The sequence below is a fragment of the Ctenocephalides felis genome, unplaced genomic scaffold (genome assembly GCF_003426905.1).
Source record: "Ctenocephalides felis isolate EL2017-DRISC unplaced genomic scaffold, ASM342690v1 CF-g0.4_SCAFFOLD_03571, whole genome shotgun sequence".
Classification (NCBI taxonomy): domain Eukaryota; kingdom Metazoa; phylum Arthropoda; class Insecta; order Siphonaptera; family Pulicidae; genus Ctenocephalides; species Ctenocephalides felis.
Genome location: NW_020539725.1, coordinates 6129800 through 6151433, shown reverse-complemented (window position 1 = coordinate 6151433; position 21634 = coordinate 6129800). Strand labels below are relative to the sequence as shown.

At 28.9% G+C, this 21634-nt stretch overlaps 4 protein-coding genes, 1 long non-coding RNA gene and 1 pseudogene across 5 annotated transcripts; 4 read left to right on the top strand and 2 right to left on the bottom strand.

Annotated features, from left to right (window-relative positions):
- Positions 1-113: 113 nt before the first annotated feature.
- On the top strand, positions 114-5359 carry LOC113384439 (FAD synthase-like). Its single transcript, XM_026622153.1, has 5 exons — positions 114-323; positions 3615-3791; positions 4395-4568; positions 4645-4766; positions 4964-5359. Exons 1-5 carry the CDS (start codon positions 249-251, stop codon positions 5097-5099), a joined length of 684 nt encoding a protein of 227 aa, XP_026477938.1. The 5' UTR covers positions 114-248; the 3' UTR covers positions 5100-5359.
- A 672-nt stretch (positions 5360-6031) lies between these two features.
- LOC113385515 lies at positions 6032-8095 on the bottom strand. The gene has a single exon (XM_026623370.1). It carries the CDS (start codon positions 8093-8095, stop codon positions 6032-6034), a length of 2064 nt encoding a protein of 687 aa, XP_026479155.1.
- Positions 8096-9096: 1001 nt separating this feature from the next.
- On the top strand, positions 9097-10629 carry LOC113384435 (FIT family protein CG10671-like). The gene has a single exon (XM_026622151.1). The coding sequence runs from the start codon at positions 9348-9350 to the stop codon at positions 10473-10475; it is 1128 nt and encodes a 375-aa protein (XP_026477936.1). The 5' UTR covers positions 9097-9347; the 3' UTR covers positions 10476-10629.
- A 2397-nt stretch (positions 10630-13026) lies between these two features.
- Positions 13027-13490, top strand: LOC113384441. The gene is made up of 3 exons (XR_003367941.1): positions 13027-13086; positions 13181-13329; positions 13415-13490. It is a non-coding gene; the product is annotated as an uncharacterized LOC113384441 (long non-coding RNA).
- Positions 13491-17715: 4225 nt separating this feature from the next.
- LOC113384436 lies at positions 17716-19079 on the top strand (annotated as a pseudogene).
- A 308-nt stretch (positions 19080-19387) lies between these two features.
- LOC113384437 (EKC/KEOPS complex subunit TP53RK-like) lies at positions 19388-20652 on the bottom strand. Its single transcript, XM_026622152.1, has 2 exons — positions 20309-20652; positions 19388-19957 (listed from the first exon to the last, which is right to left on the bottom strand). Exons 1-2 carry the CDS (start codon positions 20637-20639, stop codon positions 19578-19580), a joined length of 711 nt encoding a protein of 236 aa, XP_026477937.1. The 5' UTR covers positions 20640-20652; the 3' UTR covers positions 19388-19577.
- Positions 20653-21634: the final 982 nt, after the last annotated feature.

The following is a 21634-nucleotide window of genomic DNA, read 5'->3' as shown; positions in this document are numbered from 1 at the left end:
TGGTTTCAGCAATCTAGAATGGAAGCACATTTAAAAAAAACTATTTTTATTCAATCGGACACTTGAATAGATAATATGTGTTTACTATTTAATGATACTGTAAGAAAAAATGATACGTACGTAATTCTGACATTGACTGTCATTAATAATGGGATATGACTTTCGAGGTTATTATTGAGAAATGAAAACGTAGCATTTACTTATAGTACGTTATATGGTTTTTGATTGGTTTAAATAAACTAAATAAAATGAAGTGCAACAATAACGATACGAATGGCCATTTAAAAAGGCATTTGGAAGCGAAGATCTCCGAAGCTGAAGAGGTTAATAATATTCATTATATAATTTATTGCTATTTTCTGTTTAACCATTGTGATGCTATAAACCGGATGATTTATTTCTACATTTATTAGATAATTAATTTTGTTAATGATATTTTATGTGTGTATGTCAATTGTGTGAATATGAATACAATACACACTGTTTGTGCAATAAGTTTAAATTTGAGGGGGTATTCTGGTCTAAAGGCATGAGTTCTATGCAAATTTTGAAATGCTCTAAAAAGGCAAACAAAATAGTTACTTATATATTTTTACAAGTTATCAATTAATGCTTTGATAATTTAGAACCAAAATATAATAATTGTAGCAAGTTATGAAATAGGAGGTTTCATAAAATTAGCACAAGACGCATACACATGATTTCAGCCCTCAATATAATCTGAAGAAGTATATATATATATATATATATATATATATATATATATATGTATGTGTGTGTGTATTCTCACACTGAATCGAATTCCAGTATAATTTAGCTCACAGACCTGCCCTAGGGCAGTACTACCCATTATTTATTATTATATATAATAAAAACTAGTGGAGTGCATGGCATCGTGCCTCAAGGCAAATTGTTGGAACTTTCGTACCAGAATTATATATTAGAGGAAAAAAAATCAGTAATTAATAAAAATTTATCAATGATTTACAACAATTGTTTTATACATTTTCAAATAGTTAATTATAATCACTATATACATATATTTTATTGTTCATAAAATTAAGTGAGGATCTTATCACTCAAAGCACTTGAGAAAGTTTATATTAACAGGAGGTGATCGAATGAATCCGTCTGAAAATATATTTCTTACAATTAGAATTCTAATCGAATTCGAATAATACATTTGAAATATATACATTTTGTAACTGAATGGTAAATATAAAATTCATATTTGAAAAAACTTTGTATATTTTTAATAATTTTGAAATGTTTTTCTTCGAAAAATTTTGAAATTTGTTTGAACCGTATAAGTAAACTTTAAAAATCAAAATTCTTGGTATGGAACCCAACAAAATTGTAACAATTAGTAAAATAGTACTCATTTTTTAAAACTTCATTAAAAATATCTGATAATTTGATGCGCATACGACTAATGTTCATTTTTGACCACTAATTATCTTTTTTTTTTACTTTTTCCTCTGTATCTCCGAAACCGCTAGACCTGCCTTACCAAAAATTTTATCAATTATTCATTTCGTCATTACAAGTAAAATGTTTTTTAAATCATTCAAAATCGAGTACTCCGTTATCTGAAAAACTGAATTACCGTTTTCGGCACTTTTTGCCCCATATCTCCGAAACGGCTAAACCTGTAACGTTGCCTTCACCAAAAACTAATCAGCACGTTTTCATATCAATAGGAATCAAATGTTTTTTGAACCATCGGTTGATTTGTGCGTCCGAAATCGTGGACGAAAAATTGTATCCAAACAACATACTACAAACGCTCACACACACACATATTCATCCATTTTTTCTGAGGTATGCCAAAATGTTCAGAAACCTTTAAAACGTAAAGATATGCAAAAATTATCATTTTAGATTTTTTGCGATTACTATAACTTAGAGCCACCACAAATCAATGCATTTCTTGCCCTTCCTCGTCTATCATTCTCATTCACGCTATTTTTCTTAAACAAATTAAATTGATTGTAATTCTTCAATCTTTCATCTCTTTAACATGTGATGAAAATTTGCTAAAATATTAATTTTTTTTAAATACATTTTTTATGTTTTTTTTTTCAAACTTCTGCTTCCATGCTTCCTGGTCCTGTGTATCGGCTTTCAGTTGTCTATATTCTTCCTTCTCGCCATCTCATTCTTCTGTATGATTAATTTCTTGGAGGGCGTAACATCAAGTAAAAAATATAAATAAAGTAAAGATTTTTTAAAACATCTTTATTTTTTCATACGTTTCGACGTAAAATTCTACGTCATCGTCAGTGGTTCTACAATTTCTAAAAAAACAGAAAGTAACGTTAAAAACTAAATATACATAGAGCAAGGATAAAAAGAAAGCTTAGCCTTATAGATAAGCTAAACCTTAAATTAAAATATTGCATAAAACATTACTTACTTGAAATTCTTAGATTATCACTTACACATATTAATAACAGCTTATAAAAAATTAATAATTGGAAACAAGCACCAAATGTTAGTAATTTCTTTTTTATAAAGAATAAAAAATAATTAATAAATAGAATATTATACGTAAGCACTCGTGTATCCGAGGTATGCCAAACAAGAATAAAGTTTCTGTAAAAATCGAAATGTGAGGTCAAAATTTTGAGAAAGAACCAAAAGTAAGACGCGCTGTGCAACGCATGGTGTTAGGTATTCGATATAAATTGGGAAACATTATTTAGAACATATTGGTAATTTTCGCAGATGAAGCTTTTGTCCGTTCGTTTGTTGATACAGTTTTTGTTCAAAAAATATAGGCCGATTCCGAAAAGCGTCTTTGTGAGACTTTCGACTCATGATGAAGGACCTTTGCGTCATAAAAATTGAACGTATGGTTATTTAGTTTTAAATGCTGCTAAAAATTTCAAGAAAATTGCTCCAGTAGAAGTTGAGATATCGTGGGTATCGTATTGAAAAAGACAATTTCAAGAAAATGTGTTTAAAGTTTCGGAGAGCGATATCTTCGAAAATAATTTAAATTATCAAAAGTCTTTGTCTACACAAATTCTTAATAATTAACATTGAAGATATAAAAAAAACTAAAATTCTAGACCAGAATACTTCCTTAACTATATAATATTATCACAAATATTGTGAAATATGTTCAACAAAGCATAGTAACAATTTAATCTAATAATTTTGTGCAACAAACCATACTCTATATGTTTGGGAATATTTAAAAAATCATATAACTATCCTATCCTTATTCTGATTCTTCCTAGTGTTCTTTACAAAAAATATATTATAAAAATGTAACTTTTCAATAACCATATTCAATGTCTTCTAGAGAATTATCATGTACAACTGCTGGTAAAGTATTTTTTAATACGTAAATGTTTCTAAAAACCAATGTCTAAAATTTTGTAATCATTATACAAACAGTGAAGCAGCATATAGAATACATTTTGCTTTCTCAAAACTCTGTGTTGAAAATAACAGAGAAAAATAAGTTAAATAATAATATAATCAGTTATTTTACGGTGTCTTATAGACATAATCAGTGAATTAAATGATTGTGTCAAAATGATTGATATGACTTTATTTATAAGGTTGATTATCACTATAATTGATGAGATTTCGATTATTTTCAGGTAATAGAAAAATCTTTATCTCAATGTGAGGCAGATGAAATTTTTATGTCTTTCAATGGGGGCAAGGATTGCACTGTTTTATTACATATACTCCAAAGAGTTTATAAACTTAAATATGGTTCTGATGCACCTCCATTACTCTGTTTATATGTGAGACCTAATGATCCTTTTCCTGAGGTATATAACTTTTATTAGTAACTAGTTATATGATCCACTTAATCGAATAAGAAATCAATATATTTATTTATGAGTGACTTATACGTATATACATAGATGCTATAGCATCATAATAATTAACATGATTTCCAAATATCTTTCGCATGGTTTTTGACTTTTCAAAATTGATTTAGGCTAAAACGTGATCGAAAAAATTAAATATGAGACGATCGTAACAAAAAGCTAACCGGCGACGCAAGTGCTTATTAAGTTTATTGGAATAGCCTTTAAATTTTTGAAATCGGTTCAGCCGTTTTCTGAGAAAACGTCGATGAAAGCTCAAAAATCGGCTCAAATACAGGCATATATTTACAAATATCTCATTCGATTCAGAATGATATTCCATAAAAACATGAAAGTTAAAAATATTTTTGATTTTTTTTATCCTCAGCATTATGGGATCCATTCTCTTCTGCAATTTTTAAACTCTATATTTTTATTATAAGTAAGGCAAACAATTACTTGTTTAATTATTATAATAATATATTACTAACTTTTAAAATCTAGGAGTTACATGTTTTATTACTGTTGTATCAATAAGTTTTGTTTTTTACCATATCATAGATAGAAAGTTTTGTGACTGAGTGCAAAAATCTGTACCCCATAAATCTAATAACATTTGACTCTTCCTTAAAACTGGCTTTAAAAGATCTGACAGTGTCGAAACCTCAACTCAAAGCTAGTTTCATGGGATCACGACGAACTGATCCACATTGTGGCAAAATGGAAGCAATTCAGGTTGCTATAATATTTTATGCATCATCAGATGATGTTAGATCTCAAATATGTTATTTGTTTTTTTTGTTAATTTTAGATGACGGACCCAGGTTGGCCTAAACTTCTGCGCGTTAACCCGCTGTTAGATTGGGATTTGTCAGATATTTGGGACTACATAATAACTAATAAAGTTCCATATTGCTCACTCTATGATCAAGGGTAATTACTAAATCATTTATTTGCTCACTAAAATAATTTAGTGAAATCCAAATAATAATTATAATAAATATATATTATATAAATAATATATATTTATTATAATTATTATTTATGCATAAACACGAGTATAAACATCGAGTTTCTTTTTCTTTTAATTTGTAATATTTTTAGTGACCAACCTAAAGTTTTTTTTTCAGTTATACATCTTTAGGCTCCCGAAGTAATACTGTGCCGAATCCACATTTAAAATATATTACAACAGATGGTCAAATTAAATACCATCCAGCATATATGATGAAAGATTATGAATATGAGAGGGATGGTAGACTTTAATGAAAACAAAAATTAGCAAAACTTTCTGGGGATATATAAAAAAACAACACATTGTCTGGGTCTAATATATATTAAACCCCAATATTTAAATTTTCTGAAAATATTTGTATATATATAATCGTTCGTGCGGGTTCACTGAGCGAGTTGTGCAATGTTTTGAAATGCAGAAGTATGTGATGTATTCTTTATCTTAATTGTATTATATATATGAACAATTTAATATATCTTTAAAATTAGTTGAATATTTAACATAATATTTTACCACAAGAAAAAAAAGAACAAACATATTTTAAAAAATATATATTTTTATATACATTTATATATATATATAATTATTTTACATTAGCATTAATGATAAAAAAGGCACTTATATTATAATTCAAATACTATAATTATTGAATTATATAGATATAGAAAATGAAATAACCTAATAATAAAAGCTATTAATAACAATTAATATCAAAGGTACTCATCAATTCAAATAAATATGATAATTTGGCTCAATAATATTCTATAATACATCATCACAAAGCATTCAAAATTTATATTGTTTGAGAATTAATTGGTCAAATTGTTTTGCATTGTTTTAAATATAGGCACATTTTGCACAAAATAAACCTAAAAATCAGAACAAGAAATGCTATATGAATTATAAGTAAACAAAATTAATTTGTTTAATGTGCAGATGAACTAAAAAGTTGCTTTTTTTGTTGCAATGATGGTAGAATTAGTCTTATAATATAACATGCACTCAAAAAAACATGTAATAATAAAGTTAAATAAATTTGATCCATTATTTTTCTGTGCATGAGAAATTATTATTGTTTTTTAGTGGACAAATTGATAAAAAATGTGTTTTGATCACAGTATCCTTGTTTCCTTAATAAACTTATTTTATACACTCAACTTATTTATTAACTTACATAAGTTAGTCATCCGGTTTCAATATTATGATTCTGCATTAAAAATGGTTGGCACTTTAAAGGTCTCAAAGGCTGGTAAACTCCCTTTTGAATAGGATCTGAATTAGATTCTAAATGCTCAGAGTATTGAGGTTTGATTTCTGCACTGACATTAGATTGTGGCTTGGGCATTGGTGGTTTATTAGTATTACAATCCATTTGTCTATTTCTAAACTTTGTAGAATATTTATAAAAATCTGACATCTCAAAAGGTTTTGATACTTCTTTATAAGGGCACCACGTTCCTGGGGATACAACTTCTATATTTTTTGGCGATTCCACAGGAACCGTTCTTGGTGATAAAAATTGCTTAGTTGGTTGTTCATTAACAGTTTTAGGTGGAAGAGAATGATTAAAATGGTTTTCTTTGGGCGATTTTGCAAAGATGTCACCATTACCTTCGTAATACTGTTGTGTTGGAGAAGGCATGGCTGGTTTTGCCGTTGCTGTCGCTGTTTGTGCTTGATTTACATTTAAAGGTATGAATTTAGGAGAAGGCCTTGGAGGTTCTGTATATACAAAATTCTTTTCATATAAACCATCAATTTGATTTGGTAATGCACTCTGAAGGTATTGTGGATCCACATAATCATAATTATATTTACCATGTACTGAACTTCTAAAATTATCGTTATAATTTGCATTAATAGGAACATCATATGGATGGCTGATAGTTTTTGCTCTCTGTTTCACTGGTGAAATAGGCTGTTCATCTAATGATGTTTCATGCCACTGTTTTTCTTTTAAAGTGTTTCCACTGTTATGAGAACCAACAGATATATTGTCAGTAACATCTTCAGCCATTTTTAATTCTCCAATAGAATGTGAACGATTAGAATTCTTAATTTTTTGATTTGCTCTAATATTTTCACTTGCCATGGGGGATATATTAATTTTTCGGCGATCTAAACTACCAAATAAATTCCTTTCTGACTGATGATTGACATTGTAAGAAGGTTTATTTTTAATCTGCATTGTTTTTGAGGCCATGTTTTGTTCAAAGAAAAATTCAGAATTATGGTTTACAGGTTCATCAAAGTGATTTTGATAATGATCCTTTCTGGGATATGTAAAAAATGAATCTGATGCAATTGTATTTCTATAGTCTGAAATTTGATTTTGTAATTGGTCCACATATCCCACTTGTTGATTATCTATATTATATTTTGACAAACTCAATTGATCTCGTTTTACTGAATGATCATCAACTGGTGGTCTAGGCTTTTTTCTATACTTATTTGGTAAATGTATATTTGGTTTATTATTCATATAATAGTTATGAGCCACAATATTGTCTTCAATATTAGATATTTGAGGTTCATTATTTTGCATTACATAACGCATATCACCATGACTATAATGAGTATATCTATTAATATCTTTAAAAGAGCTAGGATTATGATCAGCATGCTGCAAATAATAGTTATCGGGAATGAATTCAGAATGCCTGTTGCTTGTGCTTTGGTGACTATTGTGACGTATGATTGGTGATGTATTGAAATTTTCTTCTGCTGAAGTACTATGTTGTAGGTCAACTTCCAGAGAACTACTTTTAGGAATTTGTGATATTCTCCTAGTCAGAGTCTCATTTATGCCAGCAAGTTTTTCTTGAGACTGTTTATACATATGTCTGTGTTTCCTGCGCACAGCTTTATTATTAGACAAGTTATTTGCCATGTGAAGAGCTGCTTCTGCAATGCTCGTTTGTACTTGTTTCTCAAGAAGTAATTTTCGAACTTCATCATCTTCATTGGTTATGCTGCCACATAGTAAATTTTCTGATAACTTAAACCCAGTTTCGACTTTACGACGTAAAGTTAAATTTACATTGGCATCGTTTAAATAATTCGTATCTGGCGGAGCCTCTGGCACTTCTTCTGGCGTTTCAGAAGGTATGACACCAGTTATGTCAGCCTCTTGTAGGCAAAGTCTTCTTAACAACTCATTTTTTTCTTGTAATAATAAAGTTAAAGCCTTTTTCCGTTGCTGTAAATACATAATGCGATCTTCATTACTGTTACTGTCATTTTCCATTTTCATTGAGATCAATTATTGCAAAGTTATTTTTAATTTTTACGTGGCAGACAAATCTAAGCTAATATGAATCATCTAAGATAAAAAATTCTTTTGCTCAGCATAAACTATAATAAATCTGAATATATATAGTAAACAACTATTATAAAATAATTAGCATCATTAATAAAAAGAAGTTAATCATTAATAAAAAATAAACAAAACCGAAACTAAACCAAAACAAGACATTAAATAAAATAGTATTGCCCGATGATATTAAAGGTAATAAAGATAGAAAGGAGGCGAAACTAAAATTTATTCTGTGATTTATCTTCTTGATTAATTATATCCTATGATAAATATTATTTCTATTTGTTATTGTTATTAATAATATTTATTACTTTTCAATATAATGCATAATTTCATTAGTTATTTAAACAACGCGTTTTTCAGTTTGACATTAAACAAACCGTCCCTAGACAACCAACAAAACTTTTCGAATCTAGAGGCTTTTTTGTAACATAATTTTCTAAAATATGCTTTATTTTTTGAATTAACCTTAACTGATATAAAAAATTAAAGCAAAATTCTGCAAATAATACATATGTAATGTGTAATACAAAATCCTTGCAGTAGTCGTGGCATTATTGAATTTTGAATTCGTGGTCGATTGAATGATTGAAACATAGATAAAAAAAGAGTATGGATTGAATCGTATTATACTTTGACAAGATTATATTGTATCTTGTCTTTACTCTTTACAATATAATAATCAAACTAATCATATTCTTTTTTTATCTGGATAATAATTACTTTTCAGTTTTTAGTCCTCTCTTGTATGTTAATCAAAATGGATAAGTGTGACCTGATTGATCATGTAATAGAAATTAGAATAGCCATGTTTAGTCTAGCAGATGTTTTTTTTATTTTTAGTATGCAAAATAATAATTTTGACAATAATTTTTAAAATATGTCATATATTTAAAATCAAAATTTCATAAAGTGCCACAGATATATACATTCGTTTCATATTTAATTTAGTAAAATTGCTTGCTATTTATAGACAAAATACAATTATAGCATTATCATCGCCGTCATGCCACAAACATTTCTAAAATAGAAGTCAAAAATAAATTAAGCACAAGCATGATCGTTGACATTATTTCACAAATTAAAAATAATTTATTCATAAGTATGTGACCTATGCACTTCACCTTGAACATTATTCCTTCGTTTATTGTGCAATCAAATATTCTTAAACAATATAAACCAAATGGCTACTAAGAGGAAACCAATTCATTCGAGCCCGCGGATGAATTTTCGTCCAAATATTGGTGAAAATGCAGAAGCCAAAGGAACAAAACCAACAGCACCTCCAACTTCTATGTCTGAAGTGTTAAATTTAATAATATTACATCAGTGTAGAAGAGTTATATTTTATAATGTGAATCTTAAAGTTGGTATATACTTAGCAGCAGTGTTCATTATTTCTTTAATAACGGACCATGCTTCAATACCAAGGACCTACTTCTCTAGGTCTAATAATATTTTTAACTTATATTTCGTTAAAATAGGCTGGCTGTGGACATTGTTACTAACAGTCCCCTTTATACTCTTAACCGCATATACTTATTGTTGTGGTAATAGAAAACAAATAATGAAGAATCACTTATTAAGACTTGGCATAGCCACTGTATTCTGGCTGTTTTTTACCAAATCTTTTAATTACATTGAAGTACAATATGGATATTGCAAAGTAAAAGGTTTCCTTACAAAGTCTACATGTTTAAGGAGTGGGCACGTTTGGAATGGATTTGATATAAGTGGACACACATTTTTACTTATATATTCCAGTTTAATACTTATGGAAGAAGCTAAAGCGATTATTGGCTGGGAAAGTATTAGAGATCATATTAGAAATGAGGAACATTTCAGAGCGCAGCAACAGCTTCAAGTAAGCTCAAATCCACTGAGATATTTGAATGATAATGAGCTCTACACCTTAAAAACATCGTACAGTAAAGTAACACCTTATATCCGATTATTGTTCATATCAATGACAATGTTACTTGTACTATGGGATGTAATGTTAGTTTCCACGATGCTTTATTTCCATATAATGATTGAAAAATTTGTGGCAGCGTGTCTGGCTATTTTGGTATGGTATTTTACTTACAGATATTGGTTTGCGCAAACCAAATTGCTACCATCCATGCCAGGAAATGGTGCATTCAAGTATCAACAAATTAAAAAACAAATGCCTACAGTAAATAGAAAAGCGTCGATGACAAATTCTTCAAATGGTAAGGCTATTCCTAAATTTATGGGAATGCCATTATATGTACCAAGGAATATTGACGATAAATGTAACGATAGTACAAATGAATTAAATGTGCAATAGTAAAGGAAAGATATAATATTAAAATAAATGGTGGAGTTATACATGACAATTACTTTTAAAAGACATTGTGTGTGTACTTTTAATACGGGAATAGTTATAATATATTTTTGTTATTTAATAAATTATTTAGATGGTTATACAATATTTCGAAAAAATGAAGACTATTTATTAATATCAAGAGCTATTTATTGAAATATATTCTTTATCTTACAATTGTGTGTTTTTACATTTTGTAATATGTATAATTGAAATATTATATATAAATATTAAATAATATATATATATATTATATTTATATTAAATATATATATATATATATATATATATATGCTAATTAAAAGCTCATCCAAATGTAATTTTTGCTTTTTTTTATTAAATTTATATCTTAAACATTTTCGTTATAAAAACAAATATTTTTTCTGCTATTTCTCTTCAATATTCATGTTTAACAATATATTTCTGATTGGATACTACCGTAATGTTTTATCAAAAATATGAGAACTGCAATAGTCATATTATAATCATATTGATGAGAAATATATCAAAGACATAATAACTAAGTAGTGCGTTAAATACAGCAGTCAACACAAAGTTCAACTAAATGTTACATTTTAAGTTCTTATTCATAATTTTTTTTAACGTCCGAAGAAGTTTGTTTTTGCAAGAAAATCTGTTTTACTAATTTTTATGAATTCTCGACGTTTCAGACGAATAAGACTAAAGTATGTTTGTGTGTGTGTGAACCGATATTTGGCCTTTCGTCGAACTTTTCTCAAAAACGGCTGAACCGATTTCGAATATTTAAAAACCATTTGATGTAACTTGATGAGAACTCGCGTTGGTTAGATTTTTGATACGATCGGCTGAGCTGTTTCTTTAGAATTAGGAGATAATTGCAAAATTTTTCGTTCACATTTTAGTCAAAAATTCTGAACCGATTTTCAAATTAAAAAACTATTCGAATGATATTATTTGGGAATCGTTGTAATTGGTATTTGACAAAGATCGGCGAAAGCCTTTCTTCGTAATTGATTGCTAAAAATTCTTTTTTCAACAATTTTAATGAATCTATAGAATTAATTTTAATTGATTTTAATGAATCATACATATATGTATGGCGCTGGTGGGCCATATATTATTAATTAATTAATTCTTGAATGAAATCGCAATAATTTTATTTCAACTCGATAATGACTGTTTATTAATGTCTCAATTGATAAAGATGTTGATATTACATTAAATCAAATCTAAATTTCGTTCACGAGAAAACGCTCGTTGGCAAAAAACTCGATACAATATTTTCGATCGTTTTAAAAAGCGCGACAATAATATTCGATCGTATAAAAACAATCAGATCGTTATAGCTTGCTTGATGCCAGATCCGAATCAACGTAGCCCAATATAATTTAGTTTTGTCATCAATTGACGTTATTCAACTGACATCTGTCATATGGTGTTTATTCCGCCATTGTCATCAATTGACGTCCTTCAACTTCATATGGTGTTCATTCCGCCATATTGTGTATGACGATATAGACTAATACTTTATCTTAACGGAGATACTATAAAATATTATAGTCCTACGAAAAGTATAAAGTGAATCTGCCGCTTCTAACATGGATTATTTTACTTATTCGTCATCTGTAAATGGTTTTTTATTTTTAGCTAGCAAATGCGCTATTTTATATGTTGCAATCGTAGCTCCTTTATGTTGTTGCAGCGTTTTAGTAAAAAAAACTTTGCTGTTTAGTCATTGAAAATGTTAAGGAATTTTTTAACTTTCCGTAGGGTAAGTTATTGTAATAGGCCGAAAATCAAAATTGAAAATTTTTACATTTCTCGACGTTTTGAAGGTTTCTGAACGTTTTGGCATACCTCAAAAAAATGGACGTGTGTGTGTGTGTATCTATGTATGGATACAAATTTCCAGTCACGTTTTCGGGCGCACGGATCAACCGATTTGAATGGTTCAAAAAACATTCGATTCCTATTTTTGGCAAAGGCAGGTCCAACCGTTTTGAAGATACGGAGCAAAAAGTGCAGAAAATAGAAATCGACTTTTTGAGAGAACGGAGTATCCGATTTGAATGATCTAAAAACATTCAATTACCCAGACAGCACAAGACATGCCAGGGAATGTCCCACTTGTCCTCACAATCTCCTAATATCGCGATATCCTATGAATATCCTATGAATATGCAACGGGACGTCTCAAAACCAAAGGACTCGAGCAGGTATAACGCACGGGTTCACGAACATGTCGCTCTCGTACGCGCACGGCTTGAGACCTCTAATCCTCTAAACGTATATGTTTGTCCCTTTCTCTTTCGTCGCGTCGGTTTTGCGCCCTTTAAGAAGGTTAGCGTCATCAAACAGACGCTATATATGTGGAATTATCATAGTTTTTGAGTAATTGAGTAATAATAGTGAAAATTTTATTTGTTTTATATAATTATATGAGCGTGTGTTATAAATAATTAATATTATTTATGAAAATACTCTAAAATTGAGTAATAATAGTGGAAATTTTATGTGTTCTATATAATTATATGTGCGTGTGTGTTATAAATATTGCAGCAACATATTGAAAGGGGGGCAGATATAAACGATGGTAATTAAAGCTTTCTGTGTACTGTTATTTGAAATACTATGTTACTAGTACAAATAGAATTTTTAATTTAATGCTGACATTTCCACCCTGCCAGCTTATCCAGCAGCCATGCCTAATTTTGTATCAAATGCTGTGTTTGAAAGAGAATTAACAAAGAAGAAATGCTCTCCACTATGTTTGTTGGAGGAGCTTCAACTTATGGATGAGGCTATTCTTCTGAGCAAAGATATCAAAATACAATTGGTAATCAAAAGTTTATATAAATTTATTTTTATTTGTTAACTTTATCATATACTAAACAAACTTTCTCTTTATATTCTGTATTTAGCCATCAGAGTCCAGCTATGAAAATCCATTTTTGATGATGGTTTGGACAAAGAATTTTGCTAGGGACGAGGAAAGGGCAAAATAAATTTTGTGATCTAGTGCCTTGCGATGTCATCACAGGTAATTTATATATCTTATACTTATGATGTGTTGTAAATTATGAATTAAACTAATATATAATTAATTCCAGGAATTGCTTTGAAAAATTTGCCGCATGAGACATAGTTTACTGTTTCAGAGGCTGCAAAAAGCTGGCTGCGACGTGCCAATAAATATTATACAAGGTATTTTTGTGAGATGTGTACTATATGTTTTTCCTATTTACAAAAAAATCATGATTATTGACTGGTTAGTTGTATCAATGTTAGTGCAAAATTTGTGCTGTGTACACATTTTTAGATGTAAAAAACCAAGTTTAATATTCACTCATAATGACATCAAATTGTGTCGATATATTTGGAATTAGAGATTATTTTATAAATCTCTGTCTATTTTGATTGATGTATCGCTCTTAAAGAACTTACTCATATATATATACATATATATGCATTTATTCATTTGTTTTCTATTTCAGGAGAGAAAATCAACCATGAACTAGGATTGAATGCCGAATTAATTATATTTTTAATATTGTAAAATAAGTTATTTTGAATTAAAGTTGTATATATTAAATTTTGTTATAAAATTATTTCAGGATTTTGTTATTTTGTAATAAAAGTTTACTTTGTGAAATTGTATTCTTTTATTTTATTTTTAATCCAAATTTATTTTTCATCTAAAAAGTAAAAAACAATTCCATAATTATATCCTATTCATGTCCGGTTTATGTCCGGAATATCCCGCGCGGGATATCCTACAGAACGTCCCATAGGTGCGACATATTAACATGTTTCGGATAAGATCAGGATAAGCGGGATATCCGTAAGGCTATCGCAGGGACAATGAATGTCCGCGCGTGGATATCCTGTGGACGTTTTCCAGGATGTCTTGTGTTGTCTGGGTAGTAATGATTGGGACAAGTGTTTATTAGTTTTTGGCAAAGGTAGGCCCAGCCATTTCGAAGATAAATATGTAAAAAATGGAAGTTTTTGAAAGAAGTAAGCGTCCGATTTAAATGATTCAAAAAACTTTCTGCTTGTCTTAACAAAATAATTGATATTGTAAAAAAAATTTTTTTGTTTTAACTTTTTTTTTTTCAAAAAAAATTTTTTTTTGAATATCGAAAATAATTCAGATTTTATTTTTAATTCTGACTATAGTTCTAATATACTTTAAACAAATAATTTCAACTTTGCAATTCAGTTTATATAATTCTTATAAATATTAGACAATGTTACAATATTAATAATATCTATTTGAAAACATTCAGTATTCTTCGAACATTTCGTTACGGTACGAGAAGTTCCAGCAATTTGCCTTAAGGCACAATGCCATACACCCCACTTAGTTTTCTTCTAATTTCAGAGTTTATTGGATAGTCACTATCAAAATTGAATGGACGGTTTTAAAATGTCGTTTAATACTTTTCTTTAGAATCGCAACACCCTTATTACACAATAAACAAATATACTTCCCTTTATTATCAACAAAACAATAAAGATTAATTCATTAATCGTTAAAATAATATGTTATTCTTGTACATTCATGATTAATTTGAAATTATTTGATGTTTTTAAAAACACTGTCACTGGACTCCGTGGTATATCATGTGACAAAATACTTCGCACGGACTATTCCATCCCCAAAAATAGCACACGTTCTTAGACGAGATCTAGCACATCTATGCTGCGTCTCCACTGTTACGAATCCGTGCGGCGAATGGTGCGTCACGAACAAATTTGCGCAGCGGAGTGATACTGTGCGAACGCACGAATTTCCTTCAAATTTGTCCACTGCGCATGTCCATAGCGCACTTTTTTCTTCTTTTTTTGTTTGAAAATGGGAGGGGGGGTTTATTTTTAGAATCACGTACCCTGCCGAACATGGTCGAAGCGACACGAAAATTTCAATAGCTTGCGTTCGCGGCGCTCGCTCCCGCCGCGAGCAACCCGACGCATCGGGCTGCCGAGAATACCCGAACCGATACTAATGGATTAGCGTCAAAGCGTGGATCAAAAATGTAAGTAAGCAGTCATTAAAATTGATGTACTAATTATAATTTTATCTAACTATTAGTATAGGAAATACATCGGTAATTAAGTTATAGATATGTTGGAATATATGTATATCCAACTAAAATATATTTTGGTAGACTTTATTTATCATATTTCAGAGTTAATTTTATATCATCATGATATTATCATGTATATATATATATATATATATATATATATATATATATAATATATATATATATATATAATACATATATATATATTATATATATATGTATTATATATATATATATATATATATATATATATATACTCTTACTACTTATATGACGTATCATATATTTATAATTAAAAATAAATTAAATGTTTCAAAAAAAAAATGGTAATATTGTATTATTTGCAATTACGCTAAATATCATTTAAAATCTTATTAATATGCAGACTGAATTTTTGCTCAAAGTCTTTTCTGACAAGTATTTATATTTAGAACAGAAGTAATAATTTTTATTCAAAACTGATAATTGTTGGTCAGCCTGCATTCTGTATTCGTATCCGTTATTTCTTTGAACTTGTACGTAAACGTTGATCTGTGCTACGGTATAAGTTCAATTGTACAGTGAAGGCATTGAGATATTTCATCTTATCCTCAATTTTGAAAATGGATATGCGTAGAGAAGATGTTATACTTCTTTACACTTCTTATAATTGAACTGTATCAAGAAAAAAATATTATGGAATCCTAAAAATTTCAAATGTATCAAATTGCTCGCAGTGTACGTCGCGCACAAGAGCCAACGCATGCGTGCGTCGCGAACAGGATTCGCCGCACGGATTCGTGCAGTGGAGACGCAGCATAAAGTCCATAACAAAGCGGCGTTTCATTTATTTTCACTATCGACCACGTGCTTCTTAGTCGCCAGAGCAATAAAGGACCAGAACAGGAGTCGTGGAATTAAACCGCTATGTCTATCATACTTTTACATTAACTGAGGGCGCATTCAAAGTTGATCGGGGGCGCCATGGCGCCCGCGGGCTCGCGTTGCCAACCTCTGCCTTAAGGCAAACTGCATGAACTCCCCGAAATGTAGTAATAATCGACTGAATCTATAAGAAATGAACATATAAATTTATACGTATACCGAGAGTTAGTGTAGGGCATTATAATGTGAGAAACTATTGCAGACTATTCAATTTTGAACTTTTTTTTTATTACACGAAAAAAATTCTAACACCAAGGCCAAATTATTCAAATTTTAATTTATTTTTATATAATTAACTCATATTAAATTTAATATATATTTAACTATTGCAAAGAATTTGAAAATAAAAAAAAATAGTTTGGGCTATAAACATGTTACAATTATCAGCACGAACGTCACCAGAAGAATTGAAGTAATTGCGGAGAATTTGGAGGCAAAAAAATTAGCAAATGAGGAAGCTCATCAGTTCAGGCTAATGGATTCTAGGATTGGGGCATAGATAAAAGAAGAGTATATGAACTGGGGACTCTGAATATATTCCCGATTATAACAAATAGATTAAAAAGACGGACACTCATAAGTTTCACACTAAATTATATGTATTTATAAATTATATTGTACACGTGTTTATAATTAGGTATTACTAAATCTATGTAATATATATGCTACTAATTAGTATCGATATTACATAGATTTAGTAATACCTTCTTACGAATACCTTCTTAAGAAAATAAAGTTATAAAAAATCTTTTATTTTTTTCAAAATTTTATACCCGATACTAATTAGTATCATATATATTACATAGATTTAGTAATACCTTCTTACGAATACCTTCTTAAGAAAATAAAGTTATAAAAAATCTTTTAATTTTTTCAAAATTTTATACCGATGCGCCGTCTCAAATTTAGTATTGCGCCCTTGAAGGCAACATGTTGCCGACCCCTGCCTTAAGGCAAAATGCCACTTACAACTAGTAAGTTTGATGCAGCAACAAAAAAATAAACAAACAAAAGAGTCTTTAGATCATTAATATCTTATATCCATTCTCATGTTGTTTATTTAAGTTTTATATGTTTATTTATGAATGTTTAATTTTAGGTTAGATCTACACTGAAACGCTGATATCGATAATTAAAAGTGTGAAGTCCAAAGTACCTTTCAAAATAGATTGTTTTGCAAATTCATTCTTACAAAGCCGCTTGTTTAATTCCAAAATTGTATTTTTGATCAGTAAATGCATCTAGTTTAAACATTAAGCCAAAGATATCATTTGTCATACTGAAGAAAATTAACGTTCAAATTATTTCAATTTATATTCTCGTACTTTCATTCAATGAAACTTCTAAATGCGATTTTCAATATATCTAGAACAATGCACTCAACAAGTAATAAAGTTTACTGCAACAGGTTAACTGGAAAAGTAGCAGTTGTAACTGCTTCCACTGATGGGTATTTATATAGACAATTTTCTTCCATAAATCATTTATATATATATATATATATATATATATATATATATATATATATATTATAGGATAGGATTTGCAATAGCAAAGCGTTTAGGAGTTGAAGGAGCTAAAGTAGTAGTGAGTAGTCGCAAATCTAAAAATGTAGAATCAGCTGTATCTACTTTGTTAAAGGAAGGCCTTGATGCACATGGTGTAGTTTGTCATGTTTCAAAAGCAGAAGATAGAAAAGCACTTTACGACCAAGCAGTACAAAAATATGGGGGTATTGATATATTAGTTTCTAATGCTGCTGTTAATCCAACAGTTGGGCATGTATTGCAAGTAAGAGATGTTTATAAAATGATACCATAATTTATTCAGAGGTTTGATTTGATGATCAGTTGTCACTTTGCCTCATTGTCTTTAAATAATTATTGGTGGTTATAAACATTATGTTCATAAATTTTTAGTGCGATGAACAATCTTGGGATAAAATATTTGATGTGAATGTAAAATCATCATTCTTGCTAGCTAAAGAAGTCTTACCATATCTTCGAAAGAGAGGAGGTGGTAGCATTGTATTTGTATCTTCAATTGCTGGTCTTCAACCATTTCCAGTAAGACATTCAATCAAGATGAATCTAAGAAAGCTTATTATAAACAATAAATTAAAAAATATATTATAGATTTTGGGTGCATATTCTGTGAGTAAAACTGCTCTGTTTGGTTTAACTAAAGCTGCTAGTCATGATCTTGCTTCAGAAAACATTCGTGTAAATTGTATTGCTCCTGGCATTGTAAAGACTAAATTTTCCAGTGCTGTAAGTATTTTTATATTTATTATTAAAAAAAAACGGAATTTGTGTAACACTACTTTCTGTAGTTACATGAGAGTGAAACTGCAAAAGAAGCAGCTTTGATGAATGTTCCCATGAGAAGGTATTTTTGAAATCTTTCAGAAAATTATATGATTTGGTAGAGTGGATATATCTATATAGTAATTTTACAGACTCGCAGATCCATCAGAGATGTCTGGAGTAGTTGCTTTTCTGGTGTCAGACGATGCTAGTTATATTAAGGTGAAACATTAGTGGCTGCAGGTGGTATGCCATCACGACTTTAATTGGAATTTTAAATATTTTACTCTAATTTGGATTTTATAAACTGCTTGGGTATATTGGATATATGAATTAACAATTCTAGCAATGTGAGAAAAACTGAATTAGCTCATGGTGGTAATACATAAACATAGCTACTCTATAATTGTATATAAGCTGCATCAGCTATTCTATAATTTGTATAATAAACCATTTGGAAAAATGAGGCCTAATTTTATATTTAATTACAATTGAAACTAAATTGTTTTTTCTTATGGTTTATTCATGATTGTACGCTTTTCATAATTAAACATAAAACAGCTCTCATTTAAATGTGTGCAGAGCTAATATTATGTATTCAGTAATTTATTAAGTCTTATGAAACTTAATAATCTAAATATTCTAAATATTTTTTTTATCTTTAATACCTTAATATTCTAAATTAAATATTTGCAATATTTTTTTTAATAAGGTGAAATTTTATATAAAAATAATAGCATTTAAGTTATTTTAAATAAATAAAATTATCCAACCATTGTTCGTTTTCTACCTCTTGCTCTCACTTCTTCATACTTTTCTAAAACACTAGCAGCAGCTGCTTTGTTGGAAGATTTTCTGTATGATTGTAGAATATTATTCCTCAGAACTTCACCAACATCACTATGAGTACTCAGTAATGCCCTTTCCAGAACATATAAATCTACTCCTTTATCTTCTGAAGATGTATCAATATGAGATAATCCAAAATCAATCAGTATTAAATTTGAATTTTTTAAAGAAATGCTATCAGACCAGTCCTTCAATTCTGGATTACTTGGCACAAGAAGAATATTAGAGCTCGTAAGATCACCATGAATGATATTTGCTATATGAAGCTTTGCAACCAATGCACCAATTTGATTTCCTAAAACATAGCACAAAAATGTGGGATGATATAAATTTAAATTGTAATTACTCAATATAACGCACTAAGAAAGTAAATTTAATGGCAAGTTTGATGCTTAAATTATAAGATGCTTCACTGAAACTTTGTTTTTTAGATTCAGACTTTGTTTGAAAGATTCAGAGTTTGTAAATTAATAAATTATTTGGCGAAATTGGAATAGTGTTGGGAAAAAATATATGAGAGCATACTTTTAGAAGACATAAACTAACCGACTAGCATCTTAGTACAGAAAATAATGGAGATAATGATAAAAAGAGTTAAGTATTATGATTAATACGAAGTTGTTAAATATATTAAAGCAATTATTACCTAGTGCTTGCAGTTCTTGTGCATTATCCTTACAGTATTTAGATATATATTCTTTCAATGTGATATTTTGTTCGAAATATTGCATTATAATAATGCGTCTTTCAAAATCGACCATGTAAATAGCAGGTGTTCTAATTCCAGCTGATTTGGATCGAACAATTAATTTTGCCTCAGATTTCATTCTTTCCTTAGTTAATATATCGTCTAAATCTGGATGTCTGTAAGATTTTTTAAACCTTTCCTTGACTAATACATGTTTTCCTAAGTATATGCCATGATAAATTCTTCCTTCGGCTCCTTGTTTAATTAATTTGAAACTATCGTCTAACATATTATTAATAATCTGTTTCTGTAAAGTAAATATATATTTATATTTTAGGTTATACAACCTTAACCTAAGATGTTTTAAAAATGACAGAATCGAAATTCGAATACATACTGTCATCATAAATAAAGATTTTCGCGGTAAGTTTAAAATGTAACGGAAAATCTAACTGCCGTAATTCAAATTTTATAGTTAACATAACGCACATGGTTATAACTATTTCATATTTATTGTTAATAATTAATATTATAAAAATCGTTTTTAACATTGTACGTGCATATATTTATTTCGTTTCCGAGTCCCGATTTGAGCCTTTTTCAGTGAGCAACTAAGAAGAAAACAATGTTTAAAAAATTATAAAACAGTCAACAATAAATATTAACTGCAAAAAGGTAAACTAATCTTGAAGAAATTACAGAATACAAATAAATATATTAAAAAACTATCAGTGTCTTATAAATTTGATATATGTAATGTTCTATATTTTTATACTGTATATAATCTATATAATGTAAAATATATTTTACAGTTGTGTGCACTGGAGAAAGGGTCAAATTGGGACTCGAAACGTATGGAAGTTATCAAAAAAATTGAACATATTTTAGGTTCAATTTTAATAACTCGATATATAATAAATATTTAAAAATATACATAACAATCAACAAAAAATATTAATTACAAAAAGATAAAAAGTTAAGAAAATTGCAGAAACAGAAAACAGTTAGAAAAATTGTAAAACTAACAATGGACATATATATATATATATATATATATATATAATTATATATATTAATTTTATATATTAATTTTATATTATGTTTTGAAGTTGTCCAGAAAAAAAGTCAATTTTAAATTAAATTTGGACTTAAAACTTGTTGAAGTTCATCAAAAAAATGTTTAAATTATTATATAAATATTTAAAAAGAACTATCAACCGGTATTTTGCAGTTATTCAATACATAAGAATCAAGTTTCTGACTTAAAAATGTATGAAAGTTTAT